General features: G+C 36.3%; 1 protein-coding gene across 1 annotated transcript in view; it reads right to left on the bottom strand.

Annotated features, from left to right (window-relative positions):
* Positions 1-7,430: 7,430 nt before the first annotated feature.
* LOC121327741 (solute carrier family 2, facilitated glucose transporter member 9-like) overlaps positions 7,431-22,555 on the bottom strand; it is a 136,143-nt gene continuing 121,018 nt past the window's right edge. Inside the window, exons 11-12 of the mRNA XM_041271954.1 lie at positions 15,070-15,197; positions 7,431-7,917 (exon numbers count right to left, since the gene is read on the bottom strand). Of these exons, the coding sequence (XP_041127888.1) occupies positions 7,672-7,917; positions 15,070-15,197 (374 nt within the window). The 3' untranslated portion in view covers positions 7,431-7,671. The remainder of the gene's footprint in view (positions 7,918-15,069; positions 15,198-22,555) is intronic.

The raw sequence follows: 22,555 nt of genomic DNA, 5'->3' as shown, positions 1-22,555 counted from the left end.
TATAAGTGCAATAAGGCACCTCAGAGTCTGTGATATAATATATAATATAATATAATAATATAAATATATGTAAGCAATAATACACAGCATGGTGTGTGTTATCATGAGATATCACCACGCCTTGAAGTGATGATATCTCTTGATAACACACAGACCTTGGAGTGTATTATTGCTATTCTTAAATGGGTCTATGAGTGTGTTGTTGTTGGTAAACATGTTTTCATAATTTTTATTTGTGTAACCTTCCACTGAGAGAAAAAGTAGTTCCACAGTAACTACAATTGTTAGCTTAACAATAAAACATTTGATTTTTAAACTGTTTTCTATAATATTTTCTTTTTTAGAGCTTTGATAATAGTTTCTTGTTTAGGCTTTGTAGATATTTAACTGGACGTTATCCTTCATTGTTTCAACATGTATGTGTGGGGTCTGTCCAGTAGATGGAGCTGCTGCTTGTCATGTTTTGTTTTTAAATCAATGTCAATGTCCTTTTCAGTTAGCCAGTCACGTAAAACGTTCATAGCTCATTTTTCTGGCGCTTGGTGTTTTCCTCAGTTTTATTCATTTTTAGTTTGTCTAAATCTCCTTCATTTTCCTCAGTATGGCGAGATGTTGACATTTTCTTTTTCCATGTTTTCAGCTGCCGAACTTTTGTAGTTAATCTTAGGGATTGCTGTCATACTTGAGTGACTCAAGTGGCTTTGTTTACAGTTGGTGGTTTGATTTTGTTTACTGGGCTGAGGCCGCTTTGAAGAAAGAAGTTTGTGCTGTTGTGTTATCACCATATTATCACATTATATATTATATATTTAATTTAGTCATCTCCAGTTTTTTTTACCCTGGTTTTCTTCCCAATTTAGTGTGTATCCTTGGCTCACCACTCGCAACTCCCCCGCCGACTCAGGGAGCAGAGCCTCAGTGAGGTCACCAGACCTATAGTGCTGGAGGACAACACAGATCTGGCGGCTCCACTGCAGAACCACAGGTGCCCTATCGGCCACAGGGGTCGTTGATCCGCGGTGAGCCATGGATTCCCCTGCCGACCCAAGCCCTCCCTACCTGGGCAGCGATCGGCCAATTGTGCGCCATCCCCTAGGAACTCCCGGTCTTGGTCGGCTGTGACATAGCCTGGACTCGAACCTGTGATCCCCAGACTACAGGGCGCATCCTGCACTCCACGTGGAGCACCTTTACTGGCTGCGCCACTCGGGAGCCCCTATCACCACATGTCTAATGACTAGGGAGAAGGTCTCAGACAATCAGATTCTAGTATTTTCACCAGTTGCTACACACTTAATAATAGAGTACATCATACACACTGAAGTGATATTATAGTATATCACCCACCCTTCCGTGCCTTTTGCATATATATAATAAGTTTTCACATTTTATTGGCACCTGAGCGTACTCCACGACGCTTTCAAATTAGACTTTACATGTACAATTTATACAAACTGCTACACATTGATAAAGTTAAAAAATACATATAGAATATAATTAAGTAAGATTTACAGAGAAAAACAGATTAATCTCAATTGCATAAGTATTCAACCCCTTTGCTACTGCAGCCCTAAATCAGCTCAGGTGCAAATGATTTGTTTGAAAGGTCATAAAATTAGTGAAATGGTTTCAGTCTGTGTGTACTCAAAGTGGTTTAACGTGTAGATAATTTCCCTCAGGTATATAAAGACTTTCAAGCTGCAACTCACATAGTGATCCAACAAAGCAACCCTGAAGACCAAGGAGCATTTGAAATAAGTCAGGGATAAAGTGGTAGAGAGGCACCAGGAGAAGGGTACAAGACAATTTCAAAGACGCTGATTATCCCTCTCAACACAGTGAAGACCATCATTAAGACACTACCCAGATCATTTCGCCCTCCCAAACTGAGCAGCCGGGCAAGCAGGAAACTGGTTTGGGATGTCACTCTGAAGCCAACAATGACCTTGAGAGATCTGCAAAGTTCTGTGTCTGAGATGGGAGTCAGTGTTCACACATCAATAGTAAGCCGATCCATACACAAAGTTGGCCTGTATGGATGGGTAGCAAGAAAGAAGCCATTACTCAAAAAGCCTCATCTGAAAGCAAAATTAAAAGCTAAAATTCTAAATGTGTTTAAACAGTAAGCAGCAGGTTGTTTGAAGCGAGGTGGCTGTGCTAGATCTAGTACCTGTAGTACTGATTTAACTTGGATATAACCAATGGTGTAATGGTAAATAAAAAAGTGGGCAAACTCCAGTTTGGTGGAGTTGAACAGATAGATTGAACATATAAACATGAACAGATACATTGCTATTGACTATCAGCCAACCAGAGCCCCAATATACAGTCATTTCCTCTCTCAGGTGCTGTTCACGTGAACAGTCACAGAATCAACGATGCGCTTCACTGAACAGTTCGGTGAGCTTCCTTTTGCGGGCTAGGATGAAGGATATGAGCACCACCCTGCAAGTCCAGTGTGTGTAAAGCTGGGTCCACACCTGAGCGATTAGTTGAGCAACTTAGTTGCATGCAGTCAAGCCGCTTATAAGTGGATGTCCCTGCAACCAGTTGTTAGCAGTTGCGCAACCAGTAGCTCGAAGTAGAGCCTGGCTCTGCTTTCCAAGCAACCTCCTGAGCGACTTCTGGAGACCTAGGCAATCACTTGGCAATTTACGAACTCTGATTGGTTCTTATAATGCTGACTGCACAGCTTGCATATCCTGTCATGAAGAAGGGCTAATTTTAAAAATGTCGGTGGTAAAATTAAATGTTTTTGTCCAGCTTTTGCGTGGCTTTGTTTTTTCTTTAGGGAGTATGGCATTTAAAATAACAACAGTTGAAAAAAAAAAAAAAAAACATCTAACTCTTCCTCGTTAATTACTGGACATGTTACAACCTGACCAAAAAAAGACAACGTGTCAACTCAATTGTCAAAACCAAAAAAAAAAAAATTGACCTTGTAGATGGAATTAAATAAATAAATAAACCCTGTCACCTCAGTTATCATAAAAAAAATGAAACTTGTTGACGCAGGAACCTTGTTGCAAGTAACTGCTCGGATGTGGACACAACAATTGCTCGCTCAGGTGTGGACTCGGCATAACAACAGAACATTAACAGAACATAAACAAGCAAGAGCTCTCAGCTGTCAATCTTGCGTGCAGCAACACTGTACAGATGCTCACATTAAAAAATATCTGGTCTTTAACCCAGGATTTGAATATCACAGGAGAGTAGAAATGAGTAAACTCTGTATCTGTAGCAGGGCGGTAGGGAAGCTCTGCGGTTTAAATGTATTGTTTGTTTATTTTTAGAAGAGGGTCTCTTCCTCCACCTGTGTTATTTTGTATTGGTGTATTATGATTTATTTATTGTATTTGTTATTGTGTTGATGTCGTAGCCCCATTATGATTTATTTATGTGTTTAAATATGACGGCAAGAGCCGTGTTTTTTTTTTTTTATGTAAAAATGATGGCGTGGCCATATGTTTTGTTTTTGTATTTATGTTGCAGCATGGGGGATGGAAAGCCGATCCACATTAATTAAAAAAAATCTTTTGTAGAAGGTGGCCATCTTCTGAATTAATTAAGTGATTAATTTGTTGCTTGTCGGGAGATAGTCACAGACTGCATAAAAGCCTGCAGCTCTCTCACCTCATGGTGGGGTGTTCAGAGGAGGAACGACAGTGTGCGGCCTGTCGTCACCACTTGTCAGCCTGTCACAGTATCCCTTGTATGAGAAGTGGGTGAACGCTGCTTTGCCCACATGAAAAGTGAGTAAACGGCGTTTACCTGCATATACCTTCGACTACACCACTGGCTACAACCGACAGGAATACTTTTTATCTACGCTGACTTTGAAGTTTGTTTTCTGAAAGCTGTTGTTTGTTTTAATGTTCAATTTAGCAGCTTCTGTAGTAGCCTTTCATTTAGTGTGTGATTCTGAAGCTAAATAGCGAGCAATCATATTTTTTTAATGTTATTTGTCTAAGGATTTTTTTTTTTTTTAGTGCAGTGCACACAGGACATCGAAGGAATAATAAGAAGCCTATCTACAAAATGAAGTTTATTTAAACTAGGTGTCTTTATTTTCTCTCCGGACTCGTCCGGTACGCATTGGGGAAACATTTAGCCTGGAGTCCTGTGCACATAGTGGAATAAATTGTAGGAAATGAACACACGTGGACATGAAATAAAATAATACTACTTATTATTATAGCTTGCAATGAGAATAATCACAGCTTTTTGTTTGTTACCTAATGCTCTACGGAAAACCAAATTGACAGCTTTATTTGTATTCTCGTGCAGCCTAAAGAAATAACATGCTTAGCTTGATGTCCTCTAGTAACCTATAAGTAGGATGATTTTGTATTGTCAAGCTTCTCTATGTGTGACACCTAAGGTGAGACTGAGGTCTACATGGGTCTTTCAGAAAGGAATTCAAACCAGAACGAAAAGCGTCATGTATCCTCATTGGTGGAGGCACCCCAATCTAATTATGCAAAGTATAATTTAAGAATTCCTTTTGATTACACATTCTTTCATATCAGCATACAGCATGTTATACATTTGAAGCTACAGAACTGCACACTTCCAATTAACCTGAACAGCATTTTAACAGTGAGTCAGTTCCTTTACATGTTGAACCATGATTACCGTATACTGTACAACCCATCCAATCAAGTGTCATCAATTCATGTGGGAGAAATAAACTGAAAAAAAAACATCTTTTAACATTAGTTTGTAGACCACCTTTATTTATTTTTCTCTTATGGGATGCTGATCACTGTTATTAATGGATTTGATTTGCATTTAAATGACACACCGGGTATTGCAATAATTCTAGTTTATGGGTCAGGTATTTATGGTTATTTTTATTAATTGTTTTAATAATATACAGTATATTATTCCCATCATTATATAACAAAACATGATTTCAATCATATATGTATTATGTACGTCAGTATTATAATTTCAAATCATGATATATAACTGTTATATATCTGTTAAGCATAATTAATCACATTTATAAATTGTACATAACCACTTTTAATGGATCCCAAACTAAAGTGTTACTCAGAAATCAATATACACAGGTATCAATGGCAGTTTTTCCATGGAAAAATAAGTCTCACCTTTTTCTCGTGCTATTTTGGTAATACCTTTCAGGTGATTTGGGTTTCCATGTAGTTTTTGTTTAAGGAGAGAAATTCTCCTTCCAAATACAAATGACCTAATTAATATTAACATATTTAAATGTTTTGGTCTGAGTTCCAATTTGGCCTTGCATGACTACTGATTTCGTGCAGCTTTCTTAAACTGGGTTTCCACAAAGTTTTTAGGTTGTGTTTGCAGAACTGTACACCCTGCCTCATTTGGCCACCAAAAAAATATAATAAAAAAAAGCCTTGTACTTTATACTTATTATTTTCTATTTGGTCAAAGCCACTTGCCAGGGCTACTTCCAGCAGATCTCAGTTGTTAATAAAGAACTGCTTGTCACGGCCTTTAGTTGTAGTAGAATGTTGCACAAGTTTACGTACGAAGCGGGATCTTCACTAGTCGGGTGAACATAACATACAGTTTTCTTTTTGGTCAATTTGCATGGCTTTTTAGCGTAAGACGACTTACCCACCCTAAACCATGAAGAATGTGCGTTGTATGTGCATGTTAAGTCATATTGTCAAGACAAAAGAGAGAGAATTTGGAGTTCCTAAACTGGAACCCGACCATTGTATCACTTTGTTGGAGATGCACTAAGCATGACCGTTCATATGACAATCAGAAAATCCGTTCAAAAGGTCATGCAAGCATACTGTACAGTAAGTGACATGCTTTTTGTACAGTAAAAAACAAAAAATAAAATTGACTCTGCCTTGTAAATTAGCATTTTAACTGTCTGGAAGCTTGATTAGCTGGTACTGGTCTATTTTCTGTTTTAAAACCATTGAAAGTACAGACCTAGGATCCCAATAGATATGGCTAATGACCTCAAAGAAAAAAGACTAATGTAAAACGACTGCACACCGCATGTAAAACAGAGTTAGACAAGATTAGTGGATCATCTAATTTACCCTGACCTTGCTCAGACTACAGAGCTTTTTTTATTTGCATAGCAAAGCTCCATGTGATAGTTTTTTTATGCTAAATATGAGAGCTATACAAAATTAACATAATGGAAGCACGCATTGCAGGTAAAACTCAGCATAAGACAGATTTACGAAGCTCTGTTCCACTTTTCAAAAAAAACATAAAATGTTACCAAACTAGAGTTGTTAATGCAGCAACTACTTAACTTAATTCATTCAGGCCAAGGCCGTTGGGTGGTAGGTTGAGGTGTCCTTGGGATCTTGGGATTAAAGACATGATTTTTTTGTTGGCACTTTTTATAGTTAATGTACATATTTAATCTCAGTACTGCATAGATAACCACAGTGGACCACAGGGTGGTTTGAAAGTTAGCAAACCTGTTGAGCATTTTAGCAAACAAACCACTGAACTATAACATTTGGTGGTAACATTGGACTTGCATGAACATCTTTCTGGATAAGATTGTTCAGATCTAGAAAAGTGATCAGATTATAAACCTTATTCAAGTGACTCCACAAAGAACAAGTCAACAGGATTGACTTGACCAAGCATTTGGTCGACGCTGAAGATGTCCAGAAGCAATTATGTACTGGTCAATATGTGATTGGGCTTAATCTTGCATCCATTCTTGGACTGTTTAATAAAAAAAAAAAAAAAAAACAGACATTTACAATTGGATTTACACTGGGCTTTTGAATGAGTGTCAGATAAACGAGTGTCAAAAGAGAGTGAAGCCCGTCTGACACCCAAGTGTTCAACAATATATACCTTGGTGTACCTATAATCCCAACAAATGTTTACTGTAATTTAGTCATGATAATACTAAACACCAAATTTCGCAGCTCTGAAGGTTGGTTCGCACTGGGCATACGATTCACACTGAGCAATCTCCCTGCGTTAGTTCATTCTGAGTGATTTAAAAAAGACAACTCTCTGGACATAGCCGCATTGAACTTATACACTGTAAAACCGCAGTGCCTCTTTTTTTTATAAACAGCTGTTCCATAAAAAAATTATTGCTGTGTGATTGACAGCAAATAACATCATTCAGTTTCATGGTAAAAATCACTGTCATTCGCTGAGACTTTGTTGAGCTGACCCGCTCAATTTAACCACCCTGCTTTCAGTAAACACTGCACGCAGGCTGCTGAGAGACACACATCAAACAAGGTTTAAATTCCTGAGTTGTTAGTTTTCATTCTGATTATTTGTCTGTTTATTTATGGTACCATACATGCTTAATTATTTGTTATTTAGACATTTTCTAATACATCTATATATGTATAATTTATTTCAAATAATAAATGGTCAATTGTATTTTACTTGTAAAATTCTAAAGGAAAGAGAAAGGTGTGTGATTGGTTGAACGCGAGTGACGTCACCAACTTGACGCTGGGAAGTTGAAATCTATCAACTTGTCTAAAGCATCTATGATTTGAACGCAAGGTGATGCGTTTGTATGAATCGTCTGTCCAGTGTGAACCAGCCTTAATTCTCTGATGGGAACTACTGTATTTTTAACCATCTAGTTTATTCAAAATTAAGATTACGAAAATCCAGGTTAAAATTACAAGAATCCCCTAAATGTCAAATGGAACTTCACATTTCTGTTATATCATTGCCTTGTCCATTTTCTGTGTCAGAGTTCTCCACTTTCTTTTTTGCAGCAACACATTCCATTTTCTCCTTTGTGGTAGACACTGCTACCCTGTTGATCTTGGAAAAGGACTGACTGATTTCAGCAAAGGTCTTGCCCTTGGTTTCAGGTAGGACAAAATAAAGAAAAATGGCTCCAGCCAGGCACAAAACAGCAAAAACCATGAAACAGAAGGCGCCAAAAGCTTCCTACGGGGGGAAAACAAACACAATCGTGAACATTAACAAAAGTTAGTTACAGAATGGACAATTAGAAATCCACATTTCCAGGCTTAGAAAAGAGCAAAGAAATGTGCTTCATCTATTATAAATTATTAAATGGTAAGGCTTTAGATGAACTAACATTGTTAACCTTTGTAAAATATCCTGGTTACTGTAATTTTTTTGTTAAGCCTCCTGAAATTGGAATTTTAGTGAAACGTTTTAGTATGGTATTAAATTTGGGCTGAAGGTCGTGCAATCATAAGTATAAACCTTTGCCTGCAGGACTGACTTAAGCAACACATGTGCAACTATTGTATATTCATGTATTATTGCTGGCAATAGACAGTAGTTGTTCACTATGGCACTGGCACATAATAATATAAAGACAGTTTGGTGGACACATTTAACATCTTTATATGTTAAAGGTTGGCGATTATAACCTTTGTGTTTGTGCTAGGATCATTATCATTGTGTGTTGAGATTTACTGTACATTGGATATCAGTATCAAAACACTGTGATATGATTATCCTAAAGATTACATTTTAATTGTCACCACAGTGTAATGTTTGTTTGTTTTTTTTTTTTAAGTAAACAAGAAAAATAAACAGGCACAGTTGGCTGCAAACTGCTTAAACCGATTCCAATGACAGTTAGCTCACTGCAATTATGCCCATAAACCACTGGAATTGAGTTGACATCGCTTTGATATTAGAACCTTTCGTCTGTCCCCGTAGGGATTACAGACTGACAGAAACCAATAACTCTACCTTGATCTGAAGAAGGAAGAAGGTACCTAATGGGTGTTCAGTGTAAAGGACGCAAGTGGAGGGTGTTAAACCAATAACTGCAGAATAAAACAAAGATGAAGGCAGATTGAGGGGCTGTGAATGATCTACAGCAGTGGTTCCCAACCCTGGTCCTGGGGACCCCCTGTGTCTGCTGGTTTTCATTCCAACTGAGCTCTCAATTACTTTACTAGACCCTTAATTGAACTGATAATTTGCTTAATTAGACCTTTTAAATTGTTTCCAGCTCTTAAACAGTTGCGGAGTTCAAGTTAGCTATAACATTTCCTAAGAAACTTGAACTCTGCAACTGAAAAAATCTTTCTTACAGTGAGAGGAAAGCAAACAGTTTTGTTCAATGTATAGCTAGAATTATTTTTTTGCAAGTTTTATCATAGTCTGATAATTAATGACAGTAACTAAGATGGTTTAACAATGTTAATGAAAATGAATGTTTAGTTGTATATTAAATAAGGGTGTTTAAAATAATTGAGGTGCCCCTATCAAAACCTTCATAGCTGTATTAAATGATACACAGAGTATGTAATATAATGCATTTGAGTTGCACGGTGTCGAAAGAAAAAAAAAATAACTTGTTTAAGTGAGGTTTCTGTAGCCATGAGCACGATTTGTTGACTGTCATGATCCCTTTGCGTGTGTGAAAGGGTTATGGCGCCATTATACAGGCATAGATTGTGCAATTTTGTGCTGTGTGAATGGGTATTTTAATTTTTTTTTTATTTAATGTCTTTGAGGTGGCTCAGTAGCGGCATTTGTGTGTGAAAGGGGTATTGGACACAGTACCAGGATTTCAAGCAACAGCCACACAATTCCCACTTTATCCAAATCCAGAGCCGGCACTATTCTGATGTGTGGCGTATTCATTTAAATACTCTGGCCCACACTCAGATGCACAGTTGTGGTTTTCAGCACTCCGCAGTTAATACACAGCCCGCAACTTTATTTATTTATTTTTTATTAACCAAGCAGGTATCTGCCGACCTCTAGTGCACTGGACCCTATTCTCCACTTTGCGGTAATGATAAGGTATGCCTTTTTTATTTAGTAAAGTCAGATTATGTAATAATTACAAGTTCTGTAACTACACTGGTTTCATTTTTTTCATATTGTTTCTGCTGCACGTGCACACTGACCCTCTTTGTCCACTAATACCCTCTCTACACTGCCTAAATAGAGCACAATCAACACATGCTGAAACCATGTAATTGCCAATCAATTCAAAGCATGATTACACATTTTATAAGTAGTATAACAGGGTATTATATTTTGGTTTCCACAATTATTTAAAAATGTATTTGCTAAAGGATTCTGAAACAAATATGCTAAGAAATTGTGTCAGCAAAGATTAAAAAAAATAGCAAAAAAAAAAAAAAAAAAAAAAAAAAAAAAAACTAAAAAACATGCATTTAATCTCATGCTGTTTAATAAATTTGCTTCAATAATATTTTTTCAAATGAGGTTTATGGAAGCTTTGTATTTTTTTGTATCCTTCGAGAGATACATTTGATTAATTCCTGAGTTGAATGCACACTTACAATAGCAGTGATGACAGACCTATTGAAATTTAAATCTGAGGGAAATTATCTTTGTAGGATACAAGCGCATCCTATATTTCCACCATGCTAACACCACAGATTATTTAACGTGATAATGTATTTAGAGTGAAGATTAAATGTGACTTTAATGGTTGTGTTGTATTCTGATTTCCTATGTGATAGCTCCCATAGAAACAAAATAGGGTCTTTTTGGTTTTTTTTTGCAAGTGAAATAGATCTTGCAATCCCAGGGGCCTATGTTATGCTTTCAGCACGGTACATCAAGTATATTGTATAGGAGGTAGAATGATGATTAATTCCTACACTAATTTATTTATTTTTATTTCCAAATACCTTTTTTTCAGCTGTGTTGTTGTTCAGATTCTCCTATAGAATAATGAATTAGCAGTGCCTGGCTACCGAGGCAATACTTAAACACAGCCAAAGGCAGATTTCCAAACTCATATACACTCCCCTCACATGACGATTTATTAAAGCAGCCTTTAAAATCACTGAGGGGTTATTATAAGCTTGTGTTTATTGATGCTTGGGCCATTCAATTAAATCCTCAAAGAGCTGTTTAGAACAAAGTCCCAGAATGGATACACTGGGAGAGCCACACATTGGAGACCAAAAAACTTCACACTGTGCAACATGCAGGGTTTAGAGCTGAATAACATTTAATGTATAAGCTTTACCATGTAACACAGCCCTAGTATGAAGGATCTACTTCAATTCAATTTTTTTCAGCAGTACTATTTTTTTAAATAGATTTCTTTTTTGTTTAGTGTGTGATATAACATAATATAGCGATGTGCTCTGTGTTGCTGATTTTCTACTGCTTTGAATACACTAAACAACCCTGTAGCAACAAGAGGAATATCAGGTTGGATACGCATAAACTATAAATTAATAAGAAACAACAAAGTGTAAACAGGAGAATAGGTAGGAGACGCAAATCAAAAAAGAGAAAAATGGGTCATGCATTTTATTTGTACTATTGTTGTGGCAAGGATATCAAACGTAATTTGAAATACAACAATCCACAGATTTTTTTCTAGCTACTAGGGACCTGCTGTTGACAAAACCGATTCTGTTTTTCTATTTTCTCATACTTCAGTAGGACTTTAACATGCATTTTGTCATTTTGTATCTGAGACATTTCAAATCTGTCGGAAATGGTCTCATACTTCATGTGCACTTCTTAACTGCATGTTTTATTAAGGAAGTCCCACGTGTAAGGTGGCGGGGATACAGCTCAATAAGACGTTTGCACTGGTAATTTGATTTTTTTTCCAACAGCCTTATAAATATGTCCCATATACATTCTAGTTTAAGGCCCTAGTTTTACCCACATTGATGTAACTTTAGAATTGAATCAATACAGTTAAACTATAGGCACAATGACAGTTGGATTTTACCTGATGCACAATTTTTTTTTTACTGCTTTTACATTTTTACCACAGGTTAGCTGGTGGTGTTTGACGTCATAGGCCAGGAAGCAGTACACAAACACAGGAATGCGGGCCAAAACTGCATTGCTGCACAATAAAAATTAATAAATATAAAGTAACAAAATACTTTTTCAAATAACAAAAAAAAAATGTCCCGATGGCCAAAATAAACAAACACAAACAAACAAAGGACACAAGTACCTTGGGGTGATGATTCAAAGCAAGTGGCATTCGTTTTGTTCCTTTGCAGTTTGCATGCGACACGCCTCTCTCCAATTCAGACTAACATGCTCTGAGACCGAGACCTTATATAGCAGGTGATCAGGAGCTAATGAGACAACTGGCAGTCATTTATCTCCTGACCACCTGCATTCCACACGTGAAGGCAGGAAGAGGAAGCTAACCCTCTCCCTGCTGAATCAACACAATATTAAATACGGCTGGCTTTTGTCTGCCTGCATAGAAATGCACACAAAATACAAAACACAATATTTATAACCCACCACGAGATACACAACCAAACCCCAATAATAATAACAATTACAATAACAGACACAATGAAAACAGTAATATTAAAAAATGATCATAATAACCCTGTCACACACAGCTATTAAAATCTTTCACCTTATTAGAATTTGAGCTTGGTTCATTTTAAATATATTTTAAGCACCACTGCATCTCGCCTACCTTGTCAAGCACCTTCTTGGAATTCTGTGGTCATAGACTGCTTTCATGGCAGTTTTCTGTACATCTATACAGTAACCCAGAAATGCAAAATCTTTGTGCAGGGCAATGGCAGAACTAAGGACAAACAGACTAAGAAAAACTAGGCACTGATGGTGACCTTGCAAATAAAAGCTCATTGTATACTACATATTGCACAGGGGAATTGCCTCCCTACTCTTTTTTGATATTTTAATATTAGCTTTTATAGACATATTATTACTTTAGTCACTAATAAAATGTATGATCATCAGCTTTTCTTACCAGCTAAATGTACTTTGCCACTTTCATTTTGGACAGCAAAAAATTGCAACGTATGCAAATGAATGGGATCATATGATGTATTATGTGATCCACTACACTTATATACAGGAAGCTGTGAGACAGCCGTTTGCAACGATTCAAAAAATATACATGACTCACAAAATAAATAATGAATGCAGCCTGAATCACAATAGAAAATATCTCAACATTTGTTATTTATCAGTGTAATTTATTCCTGAAGAACAGAATTTCATTTTATCTCAGCACAGAATGGTGACTTGAAATAAAACTGAAATATATAATGGACAACTGGAAGAATTCATGTTTGGATTCTCAGTTACATTTTTACTCGAAATTACAGGATGTGGGAGTGACATGCTAGCTTGATGAATATACTGTAAATGGGTTGTTAGGATTTGGGGGAAAGCCAGACTAGTTTTACATACCATAGGACTGAATATATTGATTAAAAAGAAACTCTGGAGACACAAGGAGGACTGAAGGTCTTAGGGACCTAACCATGGAGGGCACTAAAGCAAGATTATCAGAAGTCTAGCCCAGGGGTTGTTTATTACTAAGCGGGATATGGGAAAATCACTAGTAAAATTAAAAATTATAAATCATTACTAATACATCTAGAAACATGTTATACATTGTGTTATCAACAGTAGTATACAGGTTATAAGGCCTTTTAATTTTTGGAGCAAGCATATGCCCACTTTTATGCAGCTGAGAATGCTGGGATGCACTCAATGTGGTGTGTTGCCATGGTACTCTCTCTCATTGTATTTTCCCATGCAAACAGAAATAAAAAAAAATAAAATAAAATAGGGGATTCTGAATCCTGAAAGTAACAAGCGATGCACTGAATGACAGCAATGAAACACACACCTATAAGTTGCCAAAACATTGCATAGATTTTACAATTAAAAAAAAAAAAAAAAATAATAATAATAATAATAATAATAATAATAATAATAATAATAATAATAATAATAATAATAATAATCAAGATCAAAACATTGCTGAAATGGCCTAAAATTGCTAGTTTTTACCCTAAAAGTTAAATCTGGACTCTTGCAATAAATATCCACTTCTAATATTGCCACTACAGCCCTGGCAGTTAATAGGAATATGTTTAAAGTTATTTTACCGTGAAACCACCCATCCAGCTCTTACAATGTGTTGGAAATCTCACAGCCCTAAGATCAAGCTAAATGCTGTAATGTGGTGCACAGAAAATCTGTAACAACATTATCTGTAAGTGTATTTAAATAAGATATGAGAATACCATATTCCAATTTAAATAAAAATACAAATTATTTTACCAGTTTAATTGTATTATAGCTATGCAACTCCACTACAGCATACATGGATACTTATTGGAAAACATAACCTTGGTTGTTTAGTCTCAATAGACCTTCACCAAATGTATTAAATACATACAGTATAAAGGTTTTTTTTAATGACTGCATCATGTATTCTGCTGCAATGGTTACATATTCTATTTGATTTATGGCTATAATGCTGATGATCTATCAGAAATCTCTAATGAAAAATTCTGCTGTTCTTGCTCCTTTTTTTATATAAACACTTTGAAATGTCTTTGAAATGTACTTGACAGTGACAGGGAACCTGCTGTTTTCATTGATTGTCAGATTGTGTACTGTTAAGTTATTCATAAAACCTAAAGAATAACAATAACCTCTCTATATAAAAAATAAATACATACAAAAAGCCATTGGGAGTTGCAATTGTAGCCCATATGTGTGTTGTACATGGTTAATTACATATGAACAGCTATGAAACTGCGTGTTCCATGCCTCAGCTCATTACTTCATCATTGGTAATGTTAACTCTGAAGCAAACAATTATGCTTATTCACCACCTGAAATGCACCAAATTATGTCGATACCTCATAAAACACAGTCTTGTACCACAACACGGGTCATGCTTGTGTCACCCCTACTGAGACGGAATTATGATTCTGGTAAATCTGGTAAATATAGACCATTATATTATTAAATATAGACTATATATATATATATATACTAATTATATATATATATATATATATATATATATAAACTATATGAGATAATTGCCCACATTGATTGTTAATATTTAAATTAAATTTAAGGAAACCATGGGCCTCGGAGGACTTGAATATGTATAGATTTCTAAAGACAGTAAAGTATCTATAATTTTAAAAATGAATAGGTAAGAGATTTTTAATTTATTTTTTTTTTTTAAGTAAAATGTTTCAGGAAAACTTGTAACTCTTTCTCATCAATAATAATCTTTGTTCTACTGCTTTTAACACACAGCAACTGCAGTTTCTTTTGTATATTTACCTGGATGAAGGGAAACAGAAGTCCTACAGCAAAGTTGGTGAGCCACGTCACTATCCCTGCAATCATAAAGGCAGCTGGTCGATATGACTGTTCAAACAGCTCTCCAGTGAGAATGAAAGGAATTCCACCTGCAAATCAATCCAAACACCGGGTCAAGCGTTTTATAATGTAGTTTGCAAAAAAAAAAAAAAAAAAAAAAAAGGACACTAGTAGGGATCATCACTAAATACCCACCTTCCCTGTATTTAATTACAAAAAACACTTTGGGAATGTTCAATAGTTAAAACACTAGATACATTCAGAAATATTAAAATGAGCTCAAATTCAATGACAAACATTTTGACTAGAAGTCTCTTAAAAAAAATCCTGGATGTAAAGAGGCAGTTGGCTTGGCAGTAAGATCAGAGGATGCACGCTGACCTTCTGACTTTCTGGAGACTTTCTTGCAGTCAAATTGGACACTAAATTTGTAAATTAGTCCACTGGGATCCACACATCACATTAAAAGAGAAACGGTTGACAATTAGGAGGGCATTTGCTAACACTAGCATAGAGGCTAATTCAAATAACTTGACTTAATAACACTTATTTGCTCCCAACAGCTCAGGTGTCTTTGTTGCTGTTTCATCTATTCAGTGCAGTGAAAGGCAGAAGGAAACACATTCATCTTCTTGGCTTTATAGACACATGGCATCCAGCCAGTTTTTCAAACATGATTGTCTTTCTAGCCATGTTGCCTGCAGTATAACTAATTGATAAATGAAAAATACAGCTTTTCTGATTCGGCTTTCACTGAACAATTGATCTTTTGGCTTTGCTCCAGTCCAGTCTAATAAAAATAAAGCTTCTAACCTATCTAATAATTACACTTTCATAGCAATTTATTGACAAAGCTGTGAGAGGGTCATTGCAATGCTGAAGAACAATGGGGTTTGAAGCTCCCTGCTGCTTCACTTTATCCCTTTTTAATTAAGAAAACTGCAGGGTCAATTTCTTATTCAATGCAGTCTTACTGTGATACACAAAGAATGCAAAATAAATGGTACGCTTTATATTGTGTGGCATAAATTAATATTAAATAGATATGCAATTGCATATTAAATTAGTTTTAAATTAATCATTAATAAATATGCAATAGCTGGTTTCTTGCTAAATGTTAACCAAATGTCGATTGAAAATGTAACTGCACATCACATCCATTTATATCAGGTTTTGTTACCCTTGAAAATATGTAATAATTTCCCATTGTTTACATGTTTTTTATTGAAAATACAGTTAATCTGACTTAAATGTTAATGAAAAGTAACACAGAATAATTGAACGTAAATTTAATATCAGTTGCATATCTATTAAATATTAATTTAACATTCATTTAATATGCAATTGCATATCTGTTTAATGTTAATTTATGCCACACAGTATGTTTGTAATTTTTTTTTTTTTAAACGAAAAATTTTATTATATATTCTTCCACTTTGGTGAAAAATAGTCCATCAGACACAGTTAGACTGGAGGTATTCAAAATTTCCAACAATAAATACAGTAACAGAATACTATTTTATCCCAGCCAAGATCAAAATAATTAATTGTAGCCCTGTCTAGCTACTTTCCTCAAACGCCTAAGGCTAGTTAAAATGAGAGTACACGCAGCCGAGAACGTGCTAGACCAGGGGAAAGGGTGAAATTTAGTTGTAGGCTTTGCAATGTGCTGGGCCGTGACGGGGGATAACCAGCCAAAACAGCTAAAATAACATTAAAACACGGCTAAAAACTTAAAGACTGTAAATATATACTGCTTTTAGTGAAAATGATCGAGAAAAACAAGTAATAAGGCACAACAGAGTAGTAATAAAAAAATATATATATACTCAGGCTCTCCGTTGTGAGTTTAATACATTGTGTATTGATAATTTATTAATCAAAATGTAAATAGACAAAAAAAAAAATCCGGTCTGCATTAAGCTATATTCATGCACGGTTTAAAACCCCTCAGCAGCCAATCAGCGTGCAGCGTCCGAACATTCCATTTTATAAAAAGCATTACCGAATAAACTTGGTAAATGGAATCTCATTGGTAATTTTAGAACATTTACACTCACATTGATTAGATCGCATGTGTAGTGAAACGTCATCTGATTAGTATAGTTTCTCCTTCTTATCACCATCTTGGGATGCATACTCCTGTACATATATCGGGCTTATACATATGTCACACTTTTGAGTGTTGCACACAGTATAAAACCACTTTTCAATTTGACAAATAATCTAGGGATATCTGTCTGTGGCTGCCTGTCTGTATATCACATGTAATGTACTTTTTTCATTTATCTAAGGAACCCCTTTTCATATTCTGATGAAACTTGCTGAAGATATTGTTTTACATAAGTTATTATCACCATATGGAGGCATATGAAGTAATAGGTCCATATGTGTGTGTATCACAAACAAATGGATGTAGTTCATTTTAGCTCAAATTTCGAATTTTCATTTGTGGCAAAGGATGAATGTCACTTACAAATTTGTTCATCATGCGTGTGTTTTTTATTACGGATAATATAAAATAATATAAACTGTTAAAACAAAATGACGAAATGCATTCAGGTACATGAGGCAAATAATTGTTTTTTTTGTAGACCACATGATCATAGATGGAAAATGAACTTTATTTAAACTTGGCACAAAGATAATTACACAGTTCATAAAGAAAGCCTACTCAATACATAATTAAGGCTGCACACATAGTAATCAATATTACACTAAACTAATCTTTACAATGATGTGACACAGAGACCATGGCGCTAGTTCTTGGGCGTATGTGTGCCTTTAATCAAGCAGATGGGATGAGAACAGGAGACGCATAGCTACGGAAATATTTGAGCAGGTGGGCTCACTCGGCGCTGAGCTGATCGGGAGGTTCGGATTGGCTGGTAGGCGTGGCTGGGGAGGCTGCGTGGAGTTCAAAGAGTGTCTGCACAGCTCAAGGCTACTACACGGCCATAGCCATACAGACGGGTGCTGAATGAAAGATTGCTGTGTTTTGTTTTATGTTGTATTGCAGACTCGTATCAAGCCGGGAGCTGAAGCTATGGAGCCAACAGTAACCCCAGGAACATGTACCCCTTCACACAACCACAACCCAGGACAGCGTCTGCTCCAAAATGTTAACTACTACGGAACCCTTCAACTGCAAAACAGTGCTTGTGAAGGAAATGCCCAGCCAAGACCGTATGAAGAGGCAAGAGTCCCCCCAAGAAGGCCGTGACTCTGGGAACCTAGGGATAGGTTAGTTTAGGGAATGTTGATCCCAAACAGTGTATAGAGAGGGTTTGCATAGTGTAGTAGGTTCCCCTGGAGTGGGATGTTCCTTTTAGTGGGACTAGTGCATGCCCTTTTTGTGGAAAAGTTATGTTTGTTAGCTTTGTTTTGTTTAGTTTTCTTTAACCCCTCCTCGGGTCAATCCTCATCCCTCCTCAAGGCAGTCCTAACCCCTCCTCGGGTCAGTCATCATACCTTCTTGAGTCAGTCCTCATCCCTCCTCGAGGCAGTCCTCCTGGTTTTCTTTTGTGCAACAGAAAACAATCTATCATTTTCGGAAGAAAAGCATTAGAAAGTAGTGTCTTTGCGAAGAAAAAGAAAGCTTCTGCCATGTACCCCATAGTACATGTGTAATTTAGATTGTTTGCTGTTACATTTTGATGTGTAAAACACTTTTTTTTTTTTTTTTTTTTAAGAATTCGTAATATAAAAAGACAATCTGAAGACATGATTTGATTACACTATGTAACACAATTTTTGTTCCTGGGTAGTAAGTGTTATTTCCTAATTGCTTATGCCTCAAAAGTATAGAAAATGGCTATTATTCCCCACAAACTTTGCTTTTGTGACCAGGACAGTGATATTTCAAAATATCACTATTTCCAATGGGAAAATGGGCAAATGTGTGTCTTTTCGTTCACATAGAGTCAGAAAAAAACAACATATGAATCCAAATTAACATGTATTTATACTAAAGTAATACAAAGATGACTACAAAAGATTTAGAAGTGAGTAGTTTTTGAGATTTACAATTATACTGTATTTACACATTTGCCCATTTTCCCATTGGAAATAGTGATATTTTGAAATATCACTGTCCTGGTCACAAAAGCAAAGTTTGTGGGGAATAATAGCCATGTTCTACACTTTTGAGGCATAAGCAATTAGGAAATAACACTTACTACCCAGGAACAAAAAAAAAACAAAAATAATAATTGTTACACAGTGTTATTATAGAAAAAATGCAAACTTAAGTTTCGCCGTTTCAGGTTTACCCAGTCCCTACACAAACACACACTTTATTAAATCAAAAAATGACTGACAGGGTTATCAATCAATCCATTTATTTTTATATAGCGTTTTTCACATTAAGACATCTCAAAGCACTTCACATAACAAAAATAAATTAAATAAAAAATACACCGAAACTATTTAAAAAACAAACAGTCATGCCTGATGCCGTATATTGAGATTTGCCTTACAATTTAAATCCAAACAAATTAAATTGCACATCATAACTTTTAAAGTATTTTTTAAAAAGCTTACAGTATACATATTGAATGTTCTTGTTTGATTGGGTGATTCAGACGACTCCGTCCAACCCCTCACTCTCCCCAGAATAAAAATAAATAAAAAATAAATAAATAAATAAATAAATAAAAATAAATAAATAAAACTCAAGGAGGACTGACTTGAGCAGGGGTGAGGATTGACTCGAGGAGGGGTAACGACTGAGGATGTCCTAAAATGGACAGCGTATCAGTGACGCCCCACACACATAACAAATGCCCCTGTTACATGTGAATAGAAGCTATTCAAGAGTTTTATGTAATAAAATCTGGAAAAGATCATTTAACTGTCAGTTAAATGTTCCTCAGATTATTTGCATTGTAATACGAATTAATCATTTATTAATCCTTCATTTACATTTAGAGAGCAGTCACTAAAAATTATTCAGACAGCCTTGTTTCAGTGCCTAACAGTTTTTAAATGTCTGTATCTCATATACTGGCAGTTTTTTTTTCCATCCATTTTTCAGAGGTGGACTATTATGCTTTAAAATTAGATATTTACACTTAGGCAGTCGTTTGTTTGGGGAATGGCCTCCTATGAACCACACAACAGGGACACAAAGTGGATCATAAAGCTGCAGTATTTTAGGGATAGGATTGGGTATTTATTTATGATTCAAATTGCTGTTTGATTGTTTTATTTAGTGAGCTCTGTTGAGTTTTAGTTTCCTGGTGTAAAAGCACTTTCCTTTGTAAAAACAAACAATAATCTACTTGCAAAAACCCTTAAATTGATGTCAACATTTTGGTTATCACTATTTTTAACATGTCTCTCTATAATCAGTGCAATGTCGCTGATAACCGACAAGCAGTGTCTCAAAATTCCTGCTGAGAGGTAGTCTGTTAGAATGAGAAGCATGTAGTGGAATTGCTTAAATATCCCAAGTCACCCCATCAGGAGTTTCATTGTGAAACTCTTTATTTATTTAAAGCACACTTGTTAGAATGGGTTGAGCTGCCCTATCATGAATGATCTCACTAAGTACATTTCTTATATCATGGTTTTACTCTCTTGGCTAGTCCTTTTAATGTTATATATTATAGCACACACTCAAATACTTGTCCATAGTTTATATTTGGTAATAAAAGTTCATACTTGCTGTACAGTAACTATGGTGCTGCAGGAGTTTTATTTTGTGAACCACATTACAAACTAATTGCATTCCATAGTAAACAGCATTCTGCCAAAACAAATCAGCCCAATGGAAGACCAGAGGTTGTGGGCCTACTGCATGAGTTTAATTTAAAAAACAACATTCTGTGGAAGGTTAAAAGTAGCAGAAAAACTAAAGAATACACATTTAATACATTCAACTGAGCTTCATCACAATTCATTTAGTAAGCTTCTAAGAATGGATTGGACAAGGTTCACAAAGGCCTATGCTATTGACAAATGACTTATCATTCAAGGGCAATTATGGTTTCTTTTAGTAATCTATTCACATGCAATTAACTCCTGGAGTGGTCATAAATCTACAGTACTTGTGTTTCAGTCATCACAGCCTGAAATGTAACACAACCCTGTGATGATGGCTTCACTACAGCTCTCAGAATTATGCTTAAAGCATACCAACAGACTGCCCTAAGTGGATGTACGAAGTACTACATTTGCTTTAAGAGTGAAATAACACATTGAGCAAACCAACAATTTATTGAACCAAAAAAGGAAAAACCATTCAGTACAATGAACAACAGTACAAGACATGGCTACGGTACACATTTAACACAAGATCAAATAGAAAGCTGAGATGCTAAGAGTAGATGCAAAAAGATTCAGTTATACATTTCACAGACTCTCAAGGTTAAGTAGCAACAAAGGATAACCAAGCAGTGCTAAATACTAAAAGGTATCCACAGTATATGCTCTTTAGTTGAATGATAAGGCTTTGTCTATAAAATGTATGGTTTGCGGTTTGCTTCCAGCCCTTGCCTTTAAATTCAATTCATGGGCTGATGCCAATTCATTACAAAAGCATTCTGACTTTAATAATGCAAATACAAATCTGTTTTACAATGCAACTTTCACAAAAAAGAAAACTGCTAAGTTACTAGACATTGTTAGTTGGTTGGTACTCTTGTGTACAGTAAAATAAATGCAAATAACCTAAAAATGTTATTCTAATGGGCATTAGTGAACATCAGCTGCATAGCTTTCATTTCCTCTCTTCTCAACACATCAATGCTCATTCCCCTCCGCTTTCAAACAGGCCTGCATCACCTGCTCCCCCGCTTCCAGAGCCCGCGCCTTCTCCACCCTTGCCCCTCAGTGCTGGAATGACCTATCCATGGATAGCAGGACTGCTCAGTCCCTGACCACCTTCCAGCACTTCATCAAGACACAAATGTTCAGACAGCATCTGTAAACCTCACAACCCTCGACTATACTGGACTATATGGCACCCAATTGTATCAGTACTTGCATCATCTTATACTTGCACTTAACTGCTCCACAATGTGCTGTATCCTACTACTGCTATCAGTTATAACTATTTTCTGCATCTTGTACTAGATTTTACTCTTAAAGGTAACCGTATTCACGTTTTTTGTAGTTGCTCTTGTTTGAGCTGCCTCTGCCTCCATAGCCTCCACCACCAGGAGCAGAGCAGCAGGAGCTATCTCTGCCTCCGCCACCTCCACCGGCAGGAGCAAAGCAGCAGGAGCTGCCTCTGCCTCTGCCACCTCCACGGGCAGGAGCAGAGCAGCAGGAGCTACCTCTGCCTCTGCCACCGGCAGGAGCAAAGCAGCAGGAGCTATCTCTGCCTCTGCCACATCCACCGGCAGGAGCAGAGCAGCAAGAGCTACCTCTGCCTCTGCCACCTCCACCAGCAGAGAGTGAATACCTGCTGGTTCCGCCTCCAACAACATGGGAGGACTGCTTA

This window comes from Polyodon spathula, chromosome 1, assembly GCF_017654505.1.
Source record: "Polyodon spathula isolate WHYD16114869_AA chromosome 1, ASM1765450v1, whole genome shotgun sequence".
NCBI classification, from domain to species: domain Eukaryota; kingdom Metazoa; phylum Chordata; class Actinopteri; order Acipenseriformes; family Polyodontidae; genus Polyodon; species Polyodon spathula.
This window is presented reverse-complemented; position numbering and strand designations above follow the sequence as displayed.